A 25,050-nucleotide genomic window follows, 5' to 3' on the forward strand; every position below is an offset into this window, starting at 1 on the left:
TTTTAAAACAGTGACATGTTAAGTTAACCGTAGTAATTAGTTTATTTATGACGAGAACGTGCTAACACTATTTAAAATTTAGTCTGTGGTTTACCTACTTTGAGATTTCGCCAATTAACATTCTGAACGTTCTTAGTTCAAATGGCCAATTAGATTTTTTTTCCAAAAATGTCTGTGTTATTTCAAACACTTATCAATACGGGAAGACTGTGTTCATACAGAAATTTTAAAAAATCTGTGTCCTCGTGCAGATGTTTAGCTATAAGAAAATTCTCAGGTATCTCCTGCGACGCGAAGTGTAAATATTTTGTTATGAATGTTGCGTTAAGGTTATGTGTACTTTTTAGATGTTCCGCGAAAGTTTATTAACTTTGAGGAGGTAGTGGCGGCCCGGCGAGCAGAGGCACGGCGGAGTGTTGTAGTGCAAGTCAACTCAGAGGCATCCTTTAGTGAACTACACACCTACTGTTCGAAGTTTGCAGACGTCAAAGGAATTCATCACTATCGGAACTCAAGTGGAGAGGTATGTAACCTAATGATCATCGCTTTGGATCTGAAATATATTTATTTAAATTTTAAAGTAATATACACTTATGTTTTTAATTGTTTTTGTTTCAGCACTTTATGCTTATCGAATTTAGCACAGAAGATAATCTCAAAGATGTACTACGAAGTTGTAGTTCACACCAAAAAGACATTGATGTCATGTCCCTTCGGTCCCCATTCCTCTGGTTCCGTGCTGCTCCCGGGAAAAAGGAAAAAACTGAGTCATGTCTTAGTTCTCTTAATACAAAGGATGGGAGCTCGGACCTCGGTGAAGACATTTTGTTTCAAGAGTTGATGAGTGCCCAAACAGTATCTGAGCAGATACAGCTTTTGTATGATAGGACTATATTGAATGACCTTGGTGTTCGGTTACGATTTATAGTTGCCAGAGAGGTATGTATTTACTTGTTCATATAAATAAAGTTTTATAGTTTTTATTAATTCTTCTATTTCATAAATAAGTAAGAGAATATATGTTTCTCTTTTGGGGTTTCATACAGTTTTGAATTACTGGTCCTGTTGTGGATGCATTTCAGCTGATATACCTACTGATGAACATTTTCTGTATATTGACTTGATGAGATTAGCTCAGGACCGGGACAAGTGGCATACTAGAAGAGAGGCCTATGCTCAGCAGTGGGCGATAAAGGGCTGATAAGATGAAGATGTATATTTCATGCTTACATTATAAACAAATATTGAATGTTTCATTCCATCATTCAAATTTATATTTCTGTATATACAGAAATATAAATGTCACAAAAATACAATCATTAATAAATACCTAAGAATTTCTGAATTACCTTTTTAATTTGAATTATTTGTAACATATGAATGTTGAATTTTCAGCTAGAAGTGATGTTGGAAAGCTTGTATGCAAATATTGAGGTCCATCCCTTTGGGTCTTCAGTGAACGGGTTCGGACGGATGGGTTGTGATCTCGACCTAGTACTTACTAATACACTTACTAATGATATGGTAAGAAAAACACTGTTAAAGCATTACCAACACATGTAGAAGTACTAGGAGTATAGTTTAAGCTAGGTTTATAAAAGTTATAATTTCACAGATTAAGGGTTGATTGCACCAAACTGTTCGTATCATTAAGAGCCAACAGGAGTGGTCATTTCTCCATACAAACGTACTCGACTGTTTCCTCCGTGGCTTTTGAAGCTAGAGCAATGATTTTTTCAACACAGATTAATATTGTCAATGTCTGTGTCGGACCGTTTTGATTTTTTTTATATTTTTGTTTTTTATGGCACTAGAGCCCTTCAAAAATAGCCAAAATGGCCTAATTGACTATGCCGCAATGAGAGGCGTGGTATTCAAAACTGGTATCAATTAGCCAAAAAAGCAAAACGGTCCGACACAGATAATTTAATAATCATTTAGATTTCCAAATTTGGTTACGATTGGTTAAGTTTTGGAGGAGGAAACAGTCGAGTACGAAACCTCGATTTTTGAGATTTTTACGCAGGATTTTTCGCCTTGTCCTTATCGCACTAGTTTTAGGAGGCGCTTCCGTTAGCGAGACGGGTATATTTACCTAAAATATTTAAATCTCAGCTCCTGTTTCGTCTTAAAGAGTTCGCTAAATTTATATGTATGGAAAGTTTCTTAGTAAAGCGCTGGGGCGCGTGGGCTGACGTTGATCAGTCTGTCAAATGTGGTTGGTGCAACTGGCCCTAACATTCACTGCCCCCGATGCACATGTGCGTCCACTGTCATACAAGTTTGTTCCTAGGCCACGCCCCCTGGCAGTGAATGCGTTAATTATTGCAGTTACATTTTTTTGTGAAATGAATCTTTATAATATAATACAGCTAAACCCATAGGACAATCTGTATATAATTGAACAACCTAACCTTAATTTTGTTTAAACAGCAATAAAAAATAACTGCAAAAAAGAAATAATTTATGTCTGAACCTTTGCGTGAAATACCATAACGTTAGGTTTTAGAACAAGCTGTTTATAGAATTCCCATTTTTCAGATGGATCCATCAAAGCGTCTAGTATACCAAGAGAAGCGTATTAGCGAGTCCCGCCCAGCGCGGCAACTAGAGTTGCTGGCAGAGTTACTGGACATGCGTGCCGTCGGCGTGGCGCGCGTGCAACGTATATTACACGCGCGCGTACCCATCGTCAAGTTCGCGCACCACATCACCGACGTGGATTGCGACCTGTGTTATAGCAACATGTGAGTGTGCAGTGAGACTCAATCAGCTCCGCCAGTTGCTATTGTAGTGGCTTCTGGTGCTGCTGGCCGACTTTCCGCCCGAACGCGTAGTGCTCGAGATTGTACTTAGGTTGGCTTGGGTTGGGGGTTGGATTGGGTTGGGGTACTTTTGCTAGCTATCTGAGCTATGTCAACAACCTTGCTGATCTCATTTCTAATTGCCATAGAGAAAAAAATACATAGAGTGCTCACTCCATACATCAGTTTTAGTACCAAAAAGACTATTAGCATCTAGCATCGAGTAGCGGAAATATCAGTACTGCTACTTGACAATAGATGTAGCACCAACCGAAAAGTCTTATGCTGTTGAGATAAGACTTTCCGGGCGGTGCTACATCTATTGTCAAGTAGCAGTACTGATAGTTCCGCTACTCGATGCTTTGCTAGATGGGCTTTTTCTAAAATAAATATCGAAAACCCGATTCTTTCAAATCTGGACATTCTTGGGCTCATTCTACTCAGAATCGACAGCACTCTCCATCCTACCATTAAAAAAAGATGTCCCAAAATGTCCATTCCATTACGTCACGTTTTTAGTATGAGAAAAATTTTCACTTGTATGTAACGTGACGTAGTGGAATGTACAATTTTCATACAACATTTTGGGACAACTTTTTTTTATCACCAGGATTGAATATGCTAGTGATTCTGAGTTGAAAGAACCCAAAAACACCAGGATCTGGGAGAATCGGGTTTTCAATATCTATTTTAGAAGACACTGAAATTAATAGTCTGAACTGATGTATGGAGTGAGCACTCTTGTCTTACTATATTACTCTATGTAATTGCAGATAAATTCCGAGCATAGCTCGCTTTATTTCTAAATATTTTATTGACTTGTGCAAGAGAACTCTTGAATTTTGAATGGTAAGTATAATAATTTTTTTTTTACTTTTTACAAAACAATTTAATTTATCTATTTCATTTGCCACCAGGTCCGGGGTATACATGTCAGAACTCCTGCATCTACTCGGCTCCCTGGACCCGCGCGTCAGGCCGCTAACTCTAGCAGTCCGCCGCTGGGCCGCCGCAGCCCAGCTGACAGCCACAGCACCTGGCCGCTGGATCACCAACTTCCCGCTGACGCTGCTCGTGCTGCACTTCCTGCAGCAGGCCAGGGTGCTGCCGAGCGTCAAGCTCCTCGTCAGCAAGGCTGGTGAGTTAGAGCTCCTGTCTAAACAGGGTCGGGGGTATACATATCCGGACCCTACCTTCTATGCTACTATGCGTAGTTTATATTGGCTACGCTGCTCGTGCTGCACTTCCTGCAGCAGGCCAGGGTGCTGCCGAGCGTCAAGCTCCTCGTCAGCAAGGCTGGTGAGTTAGAGCTCCTGTCTAAACAGGGTCGGGGGTATACATATCCGGACCCTACCTTCTATGCTACTATGCGTGGTTTATATTGGCTACGCTGCTCGTGCTGCACTTCCTGCAGCAGGCCAGGGTGCTGCCGAGCGTCAAGCTCCTCGTCAGCAAGGCTGGTGAGTTAGAGGTCCTTCTAAACAGGGTCGGGGGTATACATATCCGGACCCTACCTTCTATGCTACTATGCGTAGTTTATATTGGCTACGCTGCTCGTGCTGCACTTCCTGCAGCAGGCCAGGGTGCTGCCGAGCGTCAAGCTCCTCGTCAGCAAGGCTGGTGAGTTAGAGGTCCTGTCTAAACAGGGTCGGGGGTATACATCCGAACCCCACCTTCTATGCTACTATGCGTGGTCATAGAGAAAAAATACATAGATTGCTCACTCCATACATCAGTTTTGATACCAAAAAGACTATTAATTTCAGTGTCTACATCTAACATCGAGTAGCGGAACTATTAGTACTGCTACTTGACAATAGATGTAGCACCAGAATAAATTTAAAAGTGGAAAAATTACTGTCTTGGGTGAGACTTGAACTCACGGCCTCTGGATAGATACTCCAGCGCTCTGCCATCTGAGCCACCAAGACCTCATCCATAGCCAGCAAATATCCAGAGGCCCTGAGTTCAAGTCTCACCCAATACAGTAATTTTTCCACTTTTAAATTTATTCTAAGCTTAATAGCATCGATCACAGACGTTTCTGCTTGTTAAAAATTAAAAATAGATGTAGCAGTACTGATAGTTTCGCTACTCGATACTAGATGCTAATAGTCTTTTTGGTATCAAAACTGATGTATGGAGTGAGCACTCTTGTCTTACTATATTTCTCTATGGCGTGGTTTAAATTGGCTAACAACACGCTACGCTAATTGGCTACGTTTTTATAAAATTAGATTTTGATTCTCTTTCCTGGCGGTCTAGCATGCGTTGCTTTCTCGCGCGCAACTTCAAGTATGAACTCGCGCGCGAGAACGCAACTTATGCTAGACCGCCTGACGTTCGATAAAAAAATCGATAGGGTAGTAATTGGCAACTTTATATCCCTTCTTTTCTTGTTTAAACCTATACAAGCAATATGCATGCCATGTTTCATCAAACTATATTTTTTGCACTTTCAGAGAAAGAAGACATCCGAATAGCAGAAGACAACCTGAACTGCACGTTCCTCCGCGACGCGAACAAGCTCCCTGCCACCAGCTACTCCCAAAACGACTCCTCGCTCGAGACGCTACTACTGCAGTTCTTCGAGTTTTACGCGCAGTTCGACTTTGCTGACAAAGCAATTTCTTTGAACGAAGGCGCTGCCGTGAGAAAACCAAATGCGCTGCCGCTGTACATCGTCAATCCTTTGGCACAGGTTGGTTTCTGTTGTTTTCCAGTCAGGTGACTAAGCGGGCGAGGTTAAAATAATCTATTCACGCTTCCACAAGCTGCTCGAAGCGCTACTACTGCAGTTCTTCGAGTTTTACGCGCAGTTCGACTTTGCTGACAAAGCTATTTCTTTGAACGAGGGCGCTGCCGTGAGGAAACCAAATGCACAGCCGCTGTACATCGTCAATCCTTTGGAACAGGTTGGTTTCTGTCTTACAGTCGGGTGACTAAGCGGGCGAGGTTGAAATAATCTATTCACGCTTCCACAAGCTGCTCAAAGCGCTACTACTGCAGTTCTTCGAGTTTTACGCGCAGTTCGACTTTGCTGACAAAGCTATTTCTTTGAACGAGGGCGCTGCCGTGAGAAAACCAAACGCACTGCCGCTATACATCGTCAATCCTTTGGAACAGGTTGGTTTCTGTCTTACAGTCAGGTGACTAAGCGGGCGAGGTTAAAATAATCTAGACACGCTCCCACCAGCTACTCCCAAAACGACTCCTCGCTGGAAACGCTACTACTACAGTTCTTCGAGTGCTAGGCGTAGTTCGACTTTGCTGACAAAGCTATTTCTTTGAACGAAGGCGCTGCCGTGAGGAAACCAAATGCGCTGCCGCTATACATCGTCAATCCTTTGGAACAGGTTGGTTTCTGTCTTACAGTCAGGTGACTAAGCGGGCGAGGTTAAAATTATTTATACACGCTTCCACAAGCTACTTGAAACGCTACTACTGCAGTTCTTCGAGTTCTACGCGCAGTTCGACTTTGCTGACAAAGCTATTTCTTTGAACGAGGGCGCTGCCGTGAGAAAACCAAATGCGCTGCCGCTGTACGTCGTCAATCCTTTAGAACAGGTTGGTTTCTGTTGTCTTACAGTCAGGTGACTAAGCGGGCGAGGTTAATAGTTATTTGTACAACAAGAGATCAAAGTTTGATATTTCTTCGAGTGCTTATTTTGAGTCCCGTGCAAGCGAAAGATTCTATAATTTAGAATCTTGAGCGTAGTAAGGGACTCAAAGCGCACGAGATGTAAATAACTTTGATCTCGTGTAGTACACAACATTTTTCACCTCAGCAGTGAGAACATATTAGAGAACCCGAAAAATGTATTCCTTCTTCATCACTTACCTCTATTCACTCATGTTTTCTTAAGATATACCAACAATTAAATTTTCACCTCAGCAGCTCGAACAAGGGTACTTTGCTACTTAAAAACAGTGAGCAAAATCGCATTTTGCTCATTTTGTATCACTCAGTGAGCAAAATGCGATTTTGCTCATTGTTTTTAAGTAGCAAAGTACCCTTGTTTGAGCTGCTGAGGTGAAAAATTATTTATACACGCTTCCACAAGCTGCTCGAAACGCTACTACTGCAGTTCTTCGAGTTCTACGCGCAGTTCGACTTTGCTGACAAAGCTATTTCTTTGAACGAAGGCGCTGCCGTGAGGAAACCAAATGCGCTGCCGCTATACATCGTCAATCCTTTGGAACAGGTTTGTTTCTGTTGTTTTCCAGTCGGGTGACTAAGCGGGTGAGGTTAGAAATAATCTAGACACGCTCCCACCAGCTACTCCCAAATCGTCCTCATCAATCGAGATGCTACTACCAGTTCTACGCGCAATTCGACTTTGCTGACAAAGCTATTTCTTTGAATGAGGGCGCTGCCGTGAGAAAACCTAACGCACCGCCGCTGTTGTACATCGTCAATCCTTTGGAACAGGTTGATCTTGGTTGTCACTTTTTACAAGCTTTTATTTACATAGTTTCACCTGTCCCGTTGTCTGTGTGTCTGTCTGTAATCAAATCTTGAAATTTAAATTTGACCCCGGTTTCTGATGAAGCTGAAAATTTGCATACATATGTAAGTAGGGTAAAAATGCAATATTATGGTACCATCGAGCTGATCTGATGATGGAGTCAGGAGGTCATTGGAACTCTGTGATAAAACAACGCAACCTAATTGTGTTTGGGGTTGTTAGAATTGTCTCGATGAGTATAGTTGCCTGTGAAAAGAAAAGTACAGTCAGCGATAAAAGTTTGTAGCTATTAAAAATTTAATTTTTGACAAAAAACTTATTATGTTTACCTACCTAAAGGTTGTCTGGAAGAGATCGCTTTTTAGCGATAAGACCACCTGTTGTTTAACCTCTTCTTCCTGTATTATCTGTATTGTTTTCTGTAATGAGGTGTGCAATAAAGAGTATTTGTATTGTATTGTATGTTCGTAAATTAAATTCTTTCGTTCCAGGCGTTGAACGTCAGCAGAAACGTCAGCTACGAAGAATGCGAGCGTCTGAAAATGGAAGTTCGTAACGCGGCCTGGCAGCTCGAGGCCGGCCTCGAAGGGGACAAAACGGACGACTGGGGCCTACTAGGCCTCATTGAGAAGAAGTCCACTAGAAGCCTAAAGAAACTGCTCAGAGTAGGCAACTCGCAAAGACTGGTTTCAGTTAAAGATTTATTCACTAACAAAGAAGACAATCAGCCGGTTAATAATGATATTAAAGATAAGTTGGACAGACTGGCAAGGAAGGGAAGTAATGAGACGGATAAGAGTAAAGTGAAGTTTAAGAATAGTCAGGTCGCTAGCGAAGTGTATAGGATACGGCGGGATAAGTTGTTATGAGAGTTTGATGAGTAGTGGGTAGTTTTCAAGTGTTGGCTTCGTATTGGCTTTAGAGAACGTCATATGACAATAAGGTGATCTTGCAATAAGGGTTATCAATTGTCAATTAGCTCATTCACTGCCCGCGACCAGTCAGGCGGGTTTTCTGATCGTAGGCACTTCTCGCTATATACGGGTTTTCCCGTGTTATCGGCTACGCTCGTAGCGCGTAGCTCGCGCTGGCACTGAATGTGTTAAGTTTGGTAGATCATACCGCACGCATCAGTTAAAGAAGTCTGCTCAGTCTTTTAGGGATGTTGACATGAATCGCGAATATATAACATGTTATGTTTTTACCATAGCAGGGAATATTAGAACGCGGAAAATCATATTTTGCAAGTGTAAATATGCGTAATAAATTAATTAAAAATAATCAAAAGTATTTAAAATAATGCCCAGTATCACGTGACTGCAAACGCCAATCGGAGCGCGTGACGTAATCACAGTGGAATCACCAAAGACAAGTATAAAACCCGCCTAAGTGTCTACAGATTATCGTACCGAAACGCGATCTTGGTGCGGTGCGGCGCACGAATCGATAGTGGTAAGGTGGTGCGTTAAGGACGCAGCTATAAGTTAGAGCGAGAAAGAAGGTCGCTGTCCGATGCGGTAGTGTGTTAAGGCTTTAAAAAAAAATTGTCAGTTGCCATATAAAGAACTTAAAAAAATGTCTGACAGCAGTTTGTTTAAAACGCCGTTACGTCATCAAGGTCACGTGATAGTTTGGAGCGTTTGCGCGTGAGGCGCGAAATTTAAACACGAAACTTATTATACATGTTTTTTTATTCAAAATTAATGAATATATTTTTTTCTGTAATTATTACGTGTCTATCTACAAAATAAAACCAGTTCCAAAAAATTGTCAACATCCCTATTGTGTATCAAGTGTTACATAATAATTTACAGATATATTATCTGTATTTTTCGTGAAACGAAACAAAACTTGTGCCGTTTACCTTTATGTGGGACTAACTAATCTAAACCTCCATCTATTATTGCAAGATTTACTGATCATAATAGACCCTTCACGCAATAGCATGGTAACTTTAACAAATTTAGCCTTTCGTGCATTCTATTATGGTTTCGTTTGGAGTGTCATTTGGCGTTCAACAGCTTAAACTAGAAGTCAATGGTTTTATAATGGACCCGCAAAGTGTGACGTGTGATCGTTGGAATTATGTATTAGATTGACAGTTGACACAAATTTATTCGATAAGTTTAGTAGTTGTGAGTGGTAACATTTGATTTATCATTGTAAATGAGAATGTGTATTAGCATATGGGCAGTCATTTGTCATGATTCAACTTTTGTTTTCATTTAATAGAAATAACAAAAAGTAAACAAATCGATTAAACCTTCATTACTCCGTAATCACGCACTTTTAATGAACGAACATGGTACAGTCGCCATCAGATATATCGGAGCGGCCAAGGTGCTCACAAATATCTGGGCACGCCTCTTGGCCGCTCAGATATATCTAATGGCGACTGTACAAACTGCAATACCTTTACCCCACCATCGGTGGACCTTATGTAGGTAATTGTAATAAGGTTTACAAATTGGCTGTTAGCACATTGACTTCCAACGACCCGCTTGGTGGGTTCTCTATCCGTAGGCGTATTATTCTGTTTAAAGCGGAAAACCCACGTTATTGGAGCCTGGCTACGAACGTAGCGGGTAACTCGCGCTGGCAGTGATCGCGTTATCAGTCGATGCCGTTATGCTCATATAAAAAATTAAACGTTAAATATATTTAGTAGCAGTATCTGTTAATTTTCAATATTTCAGTAATAAAACTTTGAAAAATGTTACCTTCATAAGTCAAATTCTTTCATATTTGTTTACCTTTTTTTAATTTCTACTGAATGCTTACTTTTAAGTTGGATATTAGTACAACTATAACTTTTGGTTAACTAATAATTGTTTTTGTCATGTAAATAAAACTGGATGTTACCGTTTCTTATGTTTTATTCGTACAAAATCTTTATAAATAAATTAATCTTAGGATTATTCGTCTTCATTTGACCCGTCAAAATATCAGCTACATTATCTATACATAGTTTCTTTATAGTTTCCTTGTACTCTGGATTTGTTAGAAGACCCTGTAGGTATTCCGCTATTGTGGCGTTGGTGTCTGTTTGTCTGTATATCCGCTTTAGCTCGAGAGCGCAGTCTCTGGTCCATATAAAATCCTCGAGATACACGTTGTGAGTTTCGTTTTGGTCGAAGACTCGACACTGAAATTGTAGAAATTATAGTTAGAATGGTTCAAGACAAAGTGATTGCTATTGTTCAAAGTCATAAAATTTACTAGTAATTGCAATCAGGGGCCCGTTTCTCAAAAGCTTGTAACTTGTAATACAAGTGGAAGTCCCTTTCTAAAAAAAGCTGTCAAAGTGACATCCGCTTGTATTACAAGTTACAAGCTTTTGAGAAACGGGCCCCAGATGGTATTGTCACACCTTGAAAAGTGACACATTTGCCTACAGAGGTTTGGTATGTTTTAATAAGGGGATTATACAGTACAGTCGCCATCAGATATATCGGAGCGGCCAAGGTGCTCACAAATATCAGAACACCCCTATTGCCAAGGCGTTAGAGTGCGTGTTCAGATATTTGTGAGCGCCTCGGCCGCCCCGATATATCTGATCGCACCTCTTCCCCAAGTTCGTCGCCGATGTCCACGTCAGCGCAGAAGTCCAGAGCAGCCAGCACCAGCAGTAACGCTGGGCCGTCGATGTTAGCCGCCGCGGCGCGCCGCCACTGTTGCGATGCAAACGTGGATATTGAGTGTTGTCCATCTGTGACAAAACGAATTAAATTCAATATGACCAAAGATAATAGATAGTATAGAGGGGTCCTGTCATAGTACATTTTTTAGTCACAGTAAATTTACTGCCATCGACACCCATTGCGACTGCCATTTACACACGATTAAAACTCAAAATTAAAATATACAAAACTATAAATTTTTATTATATATATGGATAAATGATATTATTATTTTTCATTTCGAGCCATGTTCTTTCACTGATACCTGTGTTAAAATTGTTAAACATGAAACGGTGTCGTCAACGCCATCTAGCCGAGCATAGGCCAAAGGATAGAATGACTTTTTCTTGATTTCCGAGGCACGTTTTTTCCTTAGCCTTAATATCTTATACCTACAGAGTTACATATGTTTTTGATATGTATGACTTACTGCCAGTTGCACCATCCGCACTTGACGGACTAATCAACGTCACCCGGCGCACCGCGGCGGTTTACTTTGAAACTTTCCATACAATAAAATTTAGCGAACTCTTTAACGATGACAATAGTTTGGTGCAACCGACCCTTAGCAAAGAGAATGCTTTTCCCTTGTGTCTGCCCTTAGTGAGCGAAAGTTGATTTTCTCAGCCTTTTATTGCCCATAGTTGTATTAGATTACACTACTCCCGGTCCTTAAATATCCTAAAACTCATCTAGAAGCGACCCGCAATTTTCTCAATTTCAATTAAAAATATCTATGAAGAATATTGCTGACTGCCATTGTCAAGATCTTATCTTTCCGTGCCCCTTTCCGTCCCAACCGTTTGGAGGGTAATTCACAGCAAAATCGTTCTTTCGTGTATCGCTTCAATATGAGACAGATTACAAATTATAACGGAATTTTTTACCGAGTTGGCGGTCTGGTTTAAGTTATGAATGACACCCAATAAATTACCTGTATTGTGTAGACCTGTGAGCACAGCGTTGGCGGCGCGTTGCCGAACGGCGGGCGAATCATCTTCCAACAAGATGGCCGCCGTGGCAAACAGCAAAGCGGACCACTCGACTGTGGGAATATATCCATGTTTTATCTAACTAATTAGGTACCGTAAAATGGGGTGAGTAGGGTCAAAACTGAAATTCAAACCTCGATAACATTTTATTTTTACATATGAAAACTGAACGGTGTATATAATAAGTGTTCCGGACGTTTGTATTTTAGTTTTTATTTTATTTTGGGTAGTTCCATTTCATAACTTTGACGATAAAGAAGAAAACCCACCTCACCCCGTAGTGCCTCGTATTTGGGGTGAGAGGGGTTTTCATACAAAGGTGATTTTGGAAGATTGTTGGATCGTTTTTTTTTATTATGCGTATTACTATAGCTCCATTTTAAATTGGAATACATTATTTTTGTAGCAGTAGATTTAAAACCACCCGCCTCTCAAACCTTCTCTCCCCATTCATAACCCTCCTCTCCCCGCGAAACCTACTCACCCCGTTTTACGGTATTTGAAGAGTAGAGGAGGTAAAAAGGTAAAAGTCTAGTGGTAGTTTTATTAACTTTTGCTACATAGCTTGTCCAAATTCTGTAATTTTGTCTTACAGCTTACGTATAAGTATGTAAGAAAGGGATACTATATAAATTCACTAAGGCCCACTTGCACCTCCCAGTAACCCGGGGTTAAGCGGTTAAAACGTTAACCTAGTGACAAATTGTACTGGTGACCATGGTAACTCCTGGTTTAACCGCTTAACCCCGGGTTAGTGGAATGGTGCAAGTGGGCCTAAGAGGTTTTATGAATAAGGGGGTTAGTGCAGGAATGCAGTGCCGGCCTGCGAGCCAAATTATTTGACAGCAGACATTTTTCACAATAATATGAAAAATTTTAAGTCATAAGAATACAGTCATCTTTACTGACTTCGCAGTCACACATAGCTATTAAATAATTAACAAACCGCCATTTTAACTTCATGTTTATTGTTTGTGTAGGGACGTATGTTCTTGAGTGACCCCCTATTATGACAACTTAACTAATAAAATTAATAAAACAATCAGAGTACTTACACATCTCCGCTCTGTTCCCATTCGTATAACGGAGGTCCATTAGCGTTTTCAAATGCTTTTCCAAATACCCCACCACCATCTCTCTAGTATTCTCCTCATTCCCCGCCGAGCTACATTCATATAGTACCCTCACCACCTCTAACACCGGCTTTGACACGAAACTCAACAAACTGAGCAAGTAAATAGAGCTCAAACTCGCGTGGCCATTTCTAATCGAATCTATCAACTCCAATATCACAGTTTCATCAGTTAACTCTACGATCCCTAGCTTTAGTTTTACTATTTCTCGTTGCGTGTCTTCAGTTAACGCTAATACTTTCAACGCTTTCTGTTTACACTCTAAATATCCGTTTTTCGTGACTTCACACAGAATTCTAACATAATTTGCGTCAGATTGTAACTCTTTTAGAGTTTCTTTAGTTAAGATTTTAGTTAAGTGGTCTAAAAATGGGCAGGCATCTTCTTTGTAGCCATGTAGGATGAGTAGGTAGTTGAGTGCAGCTAAGTTGACTTCGTAGTCGGTATGTTGGAGGCACCGTTTTGTCAGTAAGGGTGTAGGGCTGATGATTAGTGTGAGGTATGTGGCGTTTGTGAGGAACGCTTCTCGGCCGCTGGTGATGGCGGGGGCGGGACTGAATATGATGGTTTCGAGAAGATATGACATTGATGGGAGCTCGTCGTCTAGAAGTTTTGGGAATCTGCAAGAAAAGGAATGTATTCTGAAATAAAACTATTTAAGTAAATTAATGAATGACTGTGCTTTACACAAGTTAGAACCCAAAAAATAGATCACGAAAAGGGCGGAACCGTGGTGTAACTAATAACATATGTTACATTTGATTGACTTGCCTTAACACTTAGTGAATTATATTATAACCTAAAGTGTCATTCAATAGAACTTGCTAACTATGTAAACAAAAGTTACTAGTAAATTGACATTCAGTGTCAATTTTAGTATGGCGGTTTGTTTACATAGTTAGCAAGTTCTATTGAATGACACTTTATTAGAGAACCATCGCTGGTGTATCACTAATACTTTTTCTTTTATAGAAAATCGCAATTACACCGGTTCTTCAAATACACATGTACAAATGCAAAATTTATAACACCTCTCTTTGTGTCAGGGGTGCTTATTGGCGCCTGCGACTGTTAAAAAACTGTTAAAATTTGTATTCTTCTTCTTTTCGTGTCGAGGTTCCTTTTTAGGGTTTCGTACCAAAAAGGTACAAAAGGAACCCTTATTTATACGATGGATGCCCAGTAGGGTAATAATAGGGTCAGACACATTGTATAAATACCTTAGCAGGACCAAGTTGATAAACTTGAGCCACTCGTCAGCGATAAGGAAGCATGGCGCATCGACCGCTAATTGCGCGGGGATCCAGAACGTTCCACGAACGGCTGTTAGGAACTTGGGTCTGGAGTCTATCATTGTAAACCTTACTGCACTGAGTTAAGGTCCGTCAATCAAGCGTTACCTCAATAAGATCAAGTTGATAAACTTGAGCCACTCGTCAGCGATAAGGAAGCATGGCGCATCGGCCGCCAAGTGTGCGAGGATCCAGAACGTTCCACGAACGTCTGTTAGAAGCGCTTCTGCAGTCTTTCATTGTAAACCTTACTGCACTGAGTTAAGGTCCATCAATCAAGTGTTACCTCAATAAGATCAAGTTGATAAACTTGAGCCACTCGTCAGCCACTAAAAAGCATGGCGCATCGCCCGCCAAGTGTGCGGGGATCCAGAACGTTCCACGAACGTCTGTTAGAAGCGCTTCTGCAGTCTTTCATTGTAAACCTTACTGCACTGAGTTAAAAGTCCATCAATCAAGTGTTACCTCAATAAGATCAAGTTGATAAACTTGAGCCACTCGTCAGCGATAAGGAAGCATGGCGCATCGGCCGCCAAGTGTGCGAGGATCCAGAACGTTCCACGAACGTCTGTTAGAAGCGCTTCTGCAGTCTTTCATTGTAAACCTTACTGCACTGAGTTAAGGTCCATCAATCAAGTGTTACCTCAATAAGATCAAGTTGATAAACTTGAGCCACTCGTCAGCCACTAAAAAGCATGGCGCATCGCCCGCCAAGTGTGCGGGGATCCAGAACGTTCCACGAACAGCTGCCAGGAGCCTGGCTCTGGAGTCTTCGTCGATGGTCACATCGGGTTTCAGCTCGAGTAGGACAGTCAACTGAAACGTATTTGATAGGCAAATTCCTCAATTGCCAGGGGTCATAAAATTCAAGCCAAAAAAATATCTGTAAGATTTAAATTTAGAATTTGATTTCAATTCTCTTTACATATCGCGTTTGTGGGTCCCCGTAGCTGGTTTCAATTAAATGTAGTTTGCTATTTGTTCGTATAGAAAAGACTAAGAGTAGTAAGAGTATTTGCTTTCATATAAAATATACGAAACACTTAAAGCGAGGCATAGACTAGCAAGAACTTGCATGCAATTTACGTTGCATTTCCGACTACTAAGGTAATCTGTATTTAAGTTTGATCATATACCGTAAAGTAATGAAAATAGGGGGTATTACTGCAACGTTCTGCCACCAGAGTGCAGTCTATCGTAAACCATAGAGTAACTTAATACATACTGTGCCTTAAATTGTTTTTGACAACTTTTCACAGATAATAAAATAAAATAAGACATAAATGAATCAAGGCGGTTTGTTTACAGAGGGCCTACCGGGAAACACGAAAATTGAATATGCAAGAGTGATGGAAAGGTTAGATAATGAAATTACGATTTTCTTGTTTCGCGGTAGACCCTTAACTTCTAAATTCGTACCTGGCACAAGAGCCCGTGGCAGAGATTTCTTTTGATTTTTGGATCGCCGAGTGTCATGAGTAATGATTGCATGTGAGCTAGGCATCTGTAATAATAATATTCCATTTTTATCATTTTGTTTGTTAGGTTCACATTTATGTGGCAATTATTTCATTTTAAATTGTGACGTTCCACGGGTAAAGGTACCTTATGGCACTTGGCGCTTACGTCGCATAGCACCGCAATTGTATTGGAGCGGCGTTAATAATAGCGTAGGCGCCAACCGCCATAAGGTACCTTTACCCGTGGGACGTCACAATTATTTACCTAAATTTAGTATATATGAATTTAAGCTCCGAGCGTGCACGCTCGTCGATGACGCCCACCGTCATATATTTTGGCCATTTTGTTTTAACCAATGTGCATACATTCGAACCGTGTGGGTAGCGGTCGAGGCGTAACTTTTAACGTTTCACTCAAAGACTCAAAGGATCCTTTTTGTTAGAATTTATTGATAGTTTTTTTTAAGTATATGGGGTGTTAGAGGTCTGTCAGAGCCATGAAGTGTATTCTATCCCATACGTTTAGTTATAATTATAAATAAACAAGTTAGGTTGTGTTGTAGCAGGAGATACAGGTGTAGTCGCGTCGGTATGCCATAAAATTTAAAAATCATTCATGGGTAATTGTGTGCGATTTTATAATAAACTTCCAAACCATATTACTGAATTATCTATTAATAAATTTAAGAATTATGTAAAGCGTAAACTTATTTCTAAAGCGTATTATACCACACAAGACTACATGAATGATAAAACAACGTGGGATTAATTGTTATTCGAAATGATTATTTATTTATTAGGTATATTTGATGAATGATGAGGAAATTGATATTCCGATGTTTTTACTTCTTTTGTGTTTTTTATTTATTTATTTGACATTTAGATTTTATTCTAGAAACATTCTAGACTTACTAGTCTAGTTTTTTATACAATTTTTTTCATGTTTGACGATCCTTTTGTGAAATTCTTAAATTTGTGTTAAATTTGATTTGTATAATAATCCAATATTATTATGGAATAATAACATCAACAAATTGCTCTGATAATTAGCTTAAGATAATTTATAAGTATGTTACGATTCATAAGTGCTTGTTGCTAGGCCTACATGAATAAAGTATATTTTGACTATTGACTATGTACAGGTATATCCTGACCAGTAATATATGATAATTGTCAAGAGGGCGCTGTTATTCTCATGTATAGGGTGACAATTCAGTGTAGTATGAAAAAAATAGTTCCAGTGAAATTCCGCAACATGGCGCACCCTCAATAGATCCTGGTTCACCTATACCTGTGCGGCGGCAGCAGCGGCGCGGCGGCGCGCGCGGCCAGGCGCCTGGTGCCGGCGTCGCGCGCGCAAGCCAGCGCCACCACGAGCGGCAGGAAACGCTCCAGCTGAAACGGAAACCACTCATTCATTCATCACAAACCCCGGCCGGCGAGAGCAAAAATGCGTTGACAGCTTAATAGTGCGAGGACACACACTTTGGTCGATGTCGATAAAAACAACACGATGTACTGGACCACCGTTATGATATGCAGAAGTATTAATTATTGTTGTAAACAAAATTAAAACCAAGTGTTTGTATTTATTCAGTTTAAAATTGTTTTAGGGTTATTCTTAGAAACGCGTGGAGGTATCAAGTTGAAATAAATAAAAAATACTAATGGCTCAGTTTAAAAAAAAAATGTGCTTAATTAAAAGTCGACTATTCTATCGACATCCATATGTCGATAGAATAGTCGATATTTAATTAAGCACTAGGAGCAGACGCATTTTTGCTCTCGCCGGCCGGGGTATGTATCATCAGGGAGTTAGGGTTCATTCAGGGGTTTGGGAAGGTTCATTGCCCGTCTGTCCCTGCTAAACATCCTATCCAATAACAAGACTTAAACTATTATTACCCACTTTAACTAGAGATGTTATCTTTGTAGTTGTTTTTTGTTTAGAATTTTTTTTTAACCCGCATAAATGTCGATGTGGTTCGGTGAAGGGGACGGACTGAAAATCAGCGCTGCGCAGGCTATTTGTAATGAAATGACTGACGCAGCGTATGCTGAGCCCGTTCCTTTTGCCGCACAATTATTCTTATTTTTTTCAATCCTTATGTTTTGTAACCTGTATGCTTTTTGTGTTGCAATAAATGGTTTCTTATTCTTATTCTTATTCTAAACGTTACCTAAATGTTATCGTTTGGGACGGTTCATAATTCCCTCTCAAATGATCAGTTTTGAAATAAAAGCCTCCCTGTCTCTTCCGCCGCAGCGGAAGCGTATTAGAGCAGAACCGGAGGTAATTTTCCTTTGTAACATTCATAAACACCTTACCTGAATAAAAGATTAAACTATCTTTATCATTTTAATTATATCTTATCCCTTTAAACGAGCAATTCTTGTTTATTTATTTATATATATATATATTTCGGAGATCTCGGAAACGGCTCTAACGATTTTGATGAAATTTGCTATACGGGGGTTTTCGGGGGCGAAAAATCGATCTAGCTAGGTCTTATCTCTAGGAAAACGCGCATTTTCGACTTTTTATATGTTTTCCGAGCGAAGCTCGGTCACCCAGATATTTTTCGTTTATATATGTTTATTTCCAGCGTTAAGAGGTATACCCAGTGGTGTACCCCTCCCCAAACGCAGGAACGTTGGAAACAACAATGGACGGAATGGATCAGTTGTCCCTCGCGATACACCTTCAAGTTCAAGACGGTTTCTTCTAGAGCGAAAATATAAAGAGTTGCCAAATCAGCAATGTCGAGACTCTAAAACAATGACAAAACATTAACTCTTGTACCCCAGATGTCTGTTGATCCCCACTAAAGTATTGTTGACAAATTTTCCTTTTACCTCTCACTTTCTAGTTTTATAAATATGGTTTTTAGGGTTCCGTACCCAAAGGGTAAAAACGGGACCCTATTACTAAGACTCCGCTGTCCGTCCGTCCGTCCGTCCGTCCGTCCGTCTGTCACCAGGCTGTATCTCACGAACCGTGATAGCTAGACAGTTGAAATTTTCACAGATGATGTATTTCTGTTGCCGCTATAACAACAAATACTAAAAACAGAATAAAATAAAGATTTAAGTGGGGCTCCCATACAACAAACGTGATTTTTGACCGAAGTTAAGCAACGTCGGGCGGGGTCAGTACTTGGATGGGTGACCGTTTGTTTGCTTGTTTTGCTCTATTTTTTGTTGATGGTGCGGAACCCTCCGTGCGCGAGTCCGACTCGCACTTGGCCGGTTTTTTTTTCTTTATCGTAATATACCTTCAAGTTGGAGACGGTTCCTTCTAACGCAGAAGGGTAGAGTCTCGCCAAAAGCAGCAATGTTGGGAACAACGATGGACGAAGTGTTGCCTCTGGTGACACAGATCTCAGTTGATCCTGAAACAATGAGTGACGCAACAGTTATTATGTGAAAGACTATGGGATTGAAAACAACGACCAAAATATACCCGTATACTTAACCATGAACGCAAAAAACATATGAATTATTGATGATCAAACGAACTTCTTGAAGTGAAGTTCGATCGAAATTATATGAGTCACTTCATTTGAAGATATAATTATATATTAACCATGTAGTTTCCCTATTGTACAGGTAGCATCGCACACATTTAAGAGTAACTATTTTGATTAAAACTGTCAAAGCAACTTCCGCCCACATCCGGTTACCGCTCACCGGCGTGCGGCGCTCCACTCTTCATTATTTTTAGAGAAGGCAGAAACCAAAACTTATATCAGGGTTCTAGGGCGGGAGGGACCTTATACTATATCTTAATAATATGTTATTATTCTTACCAGTAGGAAGTCGTAGAGCTGCGGGTAACGCAGGAAAAATATCCGGCCGGTCATAGTGTTACGCGCTGATAGCTTGTGGCCGCTCGAACGAGCTACGCCAAACACGCGGACTGTCAGTGCGCTGAATAGGAGAGTGGATGAGTTGCGCTCCTGAAAATAAAGTTAATTACGTAATTTGTGTAAAATCTCTCACCTACAAGTCTCAACCTTCTTTTAATATCACGTCGGTGGCCAACAAGTATATACAAAAAAAAACCGGCCAAGTGCGAGTCGGACTCGCGCACGGAGGGTTCCGCACCATCAACAACAAATAGAGCAAAACAAGCAAAAAAACGGTCACCCATCCAAGTACTGACCCCGCCCGACGTTGCTTAACTTCGGTCAAAAATCACGTTTGTTGTATGGGAGCCCCACATAAATCTTTATTTTATTCTGTTTTTAGTATTTGTTGTTATAGCGGCAACAGAAATACATCATCTGTGAAAATTTCAACTGTCTAGCTATCACGGTTCGTGAGATACAGCCTGGTGATAGACGGACGGACGGACAACGGAGTCTTAGTAATGGGGTCCCGTTTTTACCCTTTGGGTACGGAACCCTAAAAATACATTTGGTTTAACTTACAATACATAAAAGGTTGGACTCTCCCATTAAGTATAACAATACTTGTGTCGGGAGACCCAACTCTTCTATTAGGAAATAGGGTAAAAACCAAACTGTACTTAATTAATATACCATTTGAGGCCAGTTTCAATTGTGTGATAACAATTAAAGAGCAGGGGAGTTCATTCCACCGGTGTATGAGGAAGCCACGCTTATCGTGTCATCGTGAACTTTGTCGGAATGCACGAAGTACTACACAAATACAACATAAACATAATGTACGTTATAAAGCGTTGCCATAGATAAAAAAATACATAGAGTGCTCACTCCATACATCAGTTCTGACTATTAATTTCAGTATCTACATCTAGCATCGAGTAGCGGAACTATCAGTACTGCTACTTGACAATAGATGTAGCACCGACCGGAAAGTCTTATCTCAACAGCATAAGACTTTCCGGTCGGTGCTACATCTATTGTCAAGTAGCAGTACTGATAGTCCCGCTACTCGATGCTAGATGCTAATAGTCTTTTTGGTACTAAAACTGATGTATGGATTGAGCACTCTATGTATTTTTTTCTCTATGGCGTTGCACAAATTTTTATTATAAGGTCCTGGCAGAATATCAGCGATGTGGCTTGCCGCATCATCACGCTGAGCCAGCGCCAATTCTCTGCCACGACACATGGTTATGTCCTTCTATGTTTTGTTTTTTTTGGTCATATCGTGTAATTATATAAGTTTTTCTTTTAATTTAAGCTGCATGCCAATATTTAATAACTTTGTAATTACCATGTATGTTGTGGAAATGAATAAAGTGTTTATCTATCTATCTAAGTTTGATACCGGGCTGTAGCCGTGCGCGTCTGTTGACGTCGTTGGCGGTTAAAGGGTTAATCGTGTACTCACTGTCCAGGTGTCAGCTTCGAACCCACTCACTGCCACCATGATGGCCTCGGCCGTGTGTGAGGCGGGCGGTGTGGTGTGCCTGTATAAAGTTTGATACCGGGCTGTAGCCGTGCGCGTTTGTTGACGTCGTTGGCGGCTAAAGGGTTAATCGTGTACTCACTGTCCAGGTGTCAGCTTCGAACCCTCTCACCGCCACCATGATGGCTTCAGCCGTGTGTGAGGCGGGCGGTGTGGTGTGCCTGTATAAAGCCCGCAGCACTAGATGCGCGCGCGCCGCCTCGGTAGGGCCGGGAGGGTTGCGCGCCGCGGCGAGGCAAAGCTGCAAGCCGCGGTGCAGTAATCTGCCACGGGGCAAGGTGGACTCCGCTGCTAGCTCCGTTGTTACTAAAGCCTGGGGAATAAAACACACATGATTTGATAGTTTACTTTACCATAGAGAAAAAAATACATAGAGTGCTCACTCCATACATCAGTTCTGACTATTAATTTCAGTGTCTACATCTAGCATCGAGTAGCGGAACTATCAGTACTGCTACTTGACAATACATGTAGCACCGACCGGAAAGTCTTATCTCAACAGCATAAGACTTTCCGGTCGGTAGCTACATCTATTGTCAAGTAGCAGTACTGATAGTTCCGCTACTCGATGCTAGATGCTAATAGTCTTTTTGGTACTAAAACTGATGCATAAAAAACATAAAATACATAGAGTGCTCACTAGCACTCTATGTATTTTTTTCTCTATGACTTTACTTTAGGACCAGCGCCTGAATATAAATAGACTAAGCTCCCCATACAAAATGGCATTCCGGCAGTCCGGGCTGTGCCAGATATCCCTTCACCATAAACTATATCCCGTCCCCAGGTTTGAATATTACCAAAAACACAATTTGTATTATGTGAAACCTTAGCATTATAATATTTAGCGTTGTCGAGCTGGACAGTTCAGTCGCTCGCAGCACAGTTCACGGGGGATCATTTGTGAGGTCTAGCAGACTTCTATAATTATTCTAGTTCGTTTTTAGGGTTCCGTACCCAAACGGTAAAAACGGGACCCTATTACTAAGACTCCGCTGTCCGTCCGTCCGTCCGTCACCAGACTGTATCTCACGAACCGTGATAGCTAGACAGTTGAAATTTTCACAGATGATGTATTTCTGTTGCCACAATAACAACAAATACTAAAAACAGAATAAAATAAAGATTTAAGTGGGGCTCCCATACAACAAACGTGATTTTTGACCGAAGTTAAGCAACGTCGGGCGGGGTCAGTACTTGGATGGGTGACCGTTTTTTTGCTTGTTTTGCTCTATTTTTTGTTGAAGGTGCGGAACCCTCCGTGCGCGAGTCCGACTCGCACTTGGCCGGTTTTTGTTTAGGAGCAAATACCTACATCAAAAAGAATGCTGCCTCCCCACCTGAATCATGAAGGGCAGACCGGCCCCGCGCCGAGTGGCGCAGTACTCGGTGGAACCGTCGGCCGGTACCACGAATCCGCGCTCTATAGATGAGAACCACTGCAAAGGCAGTTGGTGCAAGGCGCTTTTGCATTTCCATAATCTGGAAAAATGATTCAAAAATAACTTGGAGAACATGAAGGTTTTACCAGAAGCATTATTATGTAGATACTCTCGCCTAAAAAGTTATTGTTACTGATTGTCAAATCACTATCACTACGTAGTATAAAACAAAGTCGCTTCCCGCTGTCTGTCTTTAGATCTTTGAAAGTACGCAACGAATTTTGATGCGGTTTTTTTTAATAGATAGAGTGATTCAAGAGGAAGGTTTATGTATAATTTGTTAACCCGTGCGAAGCCGGGGCGGGTCGCTAGTAATTATATAGATAAAATTTAAAGATAGATCGTTCCAAGGGGCTTGGGCTTGGCCCTCCATACAGAGGGGACACTAACCTGCCCAGGAGTAGTGTGAAGCCAACATAAGCCCGTTCAAAGGCCCCGCGGTGCTTCACCGTGGACAGAAGCATGATCAGGTGTTCGCCGATGCCTTCAACTTGTTTCGCGCTCAGCGTCCACGAGGGGGATTCGCCCTCGAGACACAAGCGAGACACGATGGAGCCAAGGAGAAGAGACGTCTGTGAATACAGAATAATCGTAACGTTCTTCGTCTGATACGAACATGCTACTTTCAAACGTGCACATCACTACATAGTATAAAACAAAGTCGCTTCCCGCTGTCCGTCTATATGTATGCTTAAGATCGGTTTTCCTAGGATAGCGGTGCCGTCATATAGCGGCCGTCTCCATACTAAATAATATGGCTAAATATGGATGTCGTAGTATTTGTATGGAGACAGCCGCTATATGACGGCACCGCTTTCGGAGGAAACCAAAGCTTTAGACCTTTAAACTACGCAACGGATTTTGATGCGGTTTTTTTTAATAGATAGAATGATTGAAAAGGAAGGTTTATGTACAATAATGTTAACCCGTGCGAAGCCGGGGCGGGTCGCTAGTATACAGAATAATCGTAACGTTCTTCGCCTGCTACGAATCTGCTACTTTCAAACGTGCACATTGACATATAAAATTAGAAATAATAAGCTAAAACACAGGTTTTGAAATAGTTGTACCTCTTTGACAGACCGCCAGGCGCACAGGAGCAGCATTTGCGCGGTCACCGCGCGGCCGTCCGCCAGCCGCGCGCCGCTGCGCAAAAAAAAAATTGGTCAAGCCGGCAAAAAAAACCGGTCAAGTGCGAGTCGGACTCGCGTTCCAAGGGTTCCGTGCATTACCCAATTTTTAATAATGTATTTTTTTATGTGGAACGTGAATGAAATGTCTTTAGAAATGTGTTGGGGTCGGATCAAAAACTAAGTAATTAAGTCCAACTCACGCTTAACGTCACATTTCTAATAGGGTTTCCTGTCATCTATAGGTAAAGAACTATTTTGTGTATTTTGTTCAAAATTTTAGACCCAGTAGTTTCGGAGATAAAGGGGGGGGGGGGGGGGAGGTCGGACAGACAGCACGAGTGATCCTATGTGGGTTCCGTTTTTTCCATTTGAGGTACGGAACCCTAAACATAAATATAAAAACTGTAAGATGGCGTCGAACGTTAGGAGTGTGAGTCCTACTCAAACTTGACTGCTGGAGCTTTTATATCCTCCTAAGGCCCAGCAATACAAACATCCAAAATTTGCCACTGAAATTAGAACCTAAATCGTAGGAAATAGAGTTGATTGAAAATTGAACGAAACAAAGCAAAAGCGATTCTGTTCAAATTGAACATGGTTTAAATTACATCGAACTGAATAGGTACTATAGGTAGGACCTTGGGCCTTATGAGGATATTCTAATAGATATTTGCAGGAGTTACATTTTCGGAAAACGGCTCCTCAGTATAAAAGCTTTACCCGCTGCTGTCAGAGCTAGTGTCTTCGGGCAGCAGACCCTCGGGGCTGGCGGCCGTCACCACGGCCGACACGCGGCTGTTGACCACCTCGCACGTTGCGATGATGTCGGCTATCAGGGCAGACCACCGCGCGTTGGTGGCTATGGCACTGGGGAAAATTAATATCGCTGTTTAATGTTTATTTTTCGTTTGAATTCTTCTTAGCACTACCGTAATAGAGTCCGTCTAAGATACCTTCGCACCGATTTGAATAGAGTGAAGTGAGGAAGTGCTAGTATAAACGTCATATTTGCAACAGAGGGCGCCGCTGCTCGACATTTATGTACAAATTGGTCGCGTTCACGTTTTAGTTTTTATCGCCACCATTTCTTTTTAGTTTTTATTTTATTTACATAAAATGTAACTGTGTTATTAATTTCTTTACAATTTGTTTTATAGCCATTGTTTATTTATTTTAATGACTTATTATGACCTCGACGGAAGACCAGCGTTGGCCTATCCAGGCTAACACCACGCTGAGTCGGGA

The 25,050-nt window shown here is 41.1% G+C and overlaps 2 protein-coding genes across 2 annotated transcripts in view; one reads left to right on the forward strand and one right to left on the reverse strand.

The window, feature by feature from the left end:
• Positions 1 to 81: 81 nt before the first annotated feature.
• LOC134653549 (poly(A) RNA polymerase, mitochondrial-like) overlaps positions 82 to 25,050 on the forward strand; it is a 194,438-nt gene continuing 169,469 nt past the window's right edge. Inside the window, exons 1-8 of the mRNA XM_063508929.1 lie at positions 82 to 277; positions 348 to 523; positions 619 to 939; positions 1,396 to 1,524; positions 2,542 to 2,747; positions 3,722 to 3,942; positions 5,267 to 5,505; positions 7,765 to 8,216. Coding sequence (XP_063364999.1) covers positions 169 to 277; positions 348 to 523; positions 619 to 939; positions 1,396 to 1,524; positions 2,542 to 2,747; positions 3,722 to 3,942; positions 5,267 to 5,505; positions 7,765 to 8,142 — 1,779 coding nt within the window. The 5' untranslated portion in view covers positions 82 to 168 and the 3' untranslated portion in view covers positions 8,143 to 8,216. The remainder of the gene's footprint in view (positions 278 to 347; positions 524 to 618; positions 940 to 1,395; positions 1,525 to 2,541; positions 2,748 to 3,721; positions 3,943 to 5,266; positions 5,506 to 7,764; positions 8,217 to 25,050) is intronic.
• The window catches only part of LOC134653728 (tRNA (32-2'-O)-methyltransferase regulator THADA), a 32,494-nt gene continuing 17,575 nt past the window's right edge, over positions 10,132 to 25,050 (reverse strand). Inside the window, exons 20-34 of the mRNA XM_063509123.1 lie at positions 24,526 to 24,672; positions 23,743 to 23,818; positions 23,063 to 23,244; positions 22,571 to 22,712; positions 21,313 to 21,543; positions 19,640 to 19,789; positions 19,106 to 19,222; positions 17,122 to 17,225; positions 15,790 to 15,874; positions 15,014 to 15,186; positions 14,299 to 14,448; positions 13,001 to 13,698; positions 11,888 to 11,998; positions 10,837 to 10,982; positions 10,132 to 10,418 (exon numbers count right to left, since the gene is read on the reverse strand). Coding sequence (XP_063365193.1) covers positions 10,149 to 10,418; positions 10,837 to 10,982; positions 11,888 to 11,998; positions 13,001 to 13,698; positions 14,299 to 14,448; positions 15,014 to 15,186; positions 15,790 to 15,874; positions 17,122 to 17,225; positions 19,106 to 19,222; positions 19,640 to 19,789; positions 21,313 to 21,543; positions 22,571 to 22,712; positions 23,063 to 23,244; positions 23,743 to 23,818; positions 24,526 to 24,672 — 2,782 coding nt within the window. The 3' untranslated portion in view covers positions 10,132 to 10,148. The remainder of the gene's footprint in view (positions 10,419 to 10,836; positions 10,983 to 11,887; positions 11,999 to 13,000; positions 13,699 to 14,298; positions 14,449 to 15,013; positions 15,187 to 15,789; positions 15,875 to 17,121; positions 17,226 to 19,105; positions 19,223 to 19,639; positions 19,790 to 21,312; positions 21,544 to 22,570; positions 22,713 to 23,062; positions 23,245 to 23,742; positions 23,819 to 24,525; positions 24,673 to 25,050) is intronic.

This window comes from Cydia amplana, chromosome 13 (assembly GCF_948474715.1).
Source record: "Cydia amplana chromosome 13, ilCydAmpl1.1, whole genome shotgun sequence".
Taxonomy (NCBI): Eukaryota; Metazoa; Arthropoda; class Insecta; order Lepidoptera; family Tortricidae; genus Cydia; species Cydia amplana.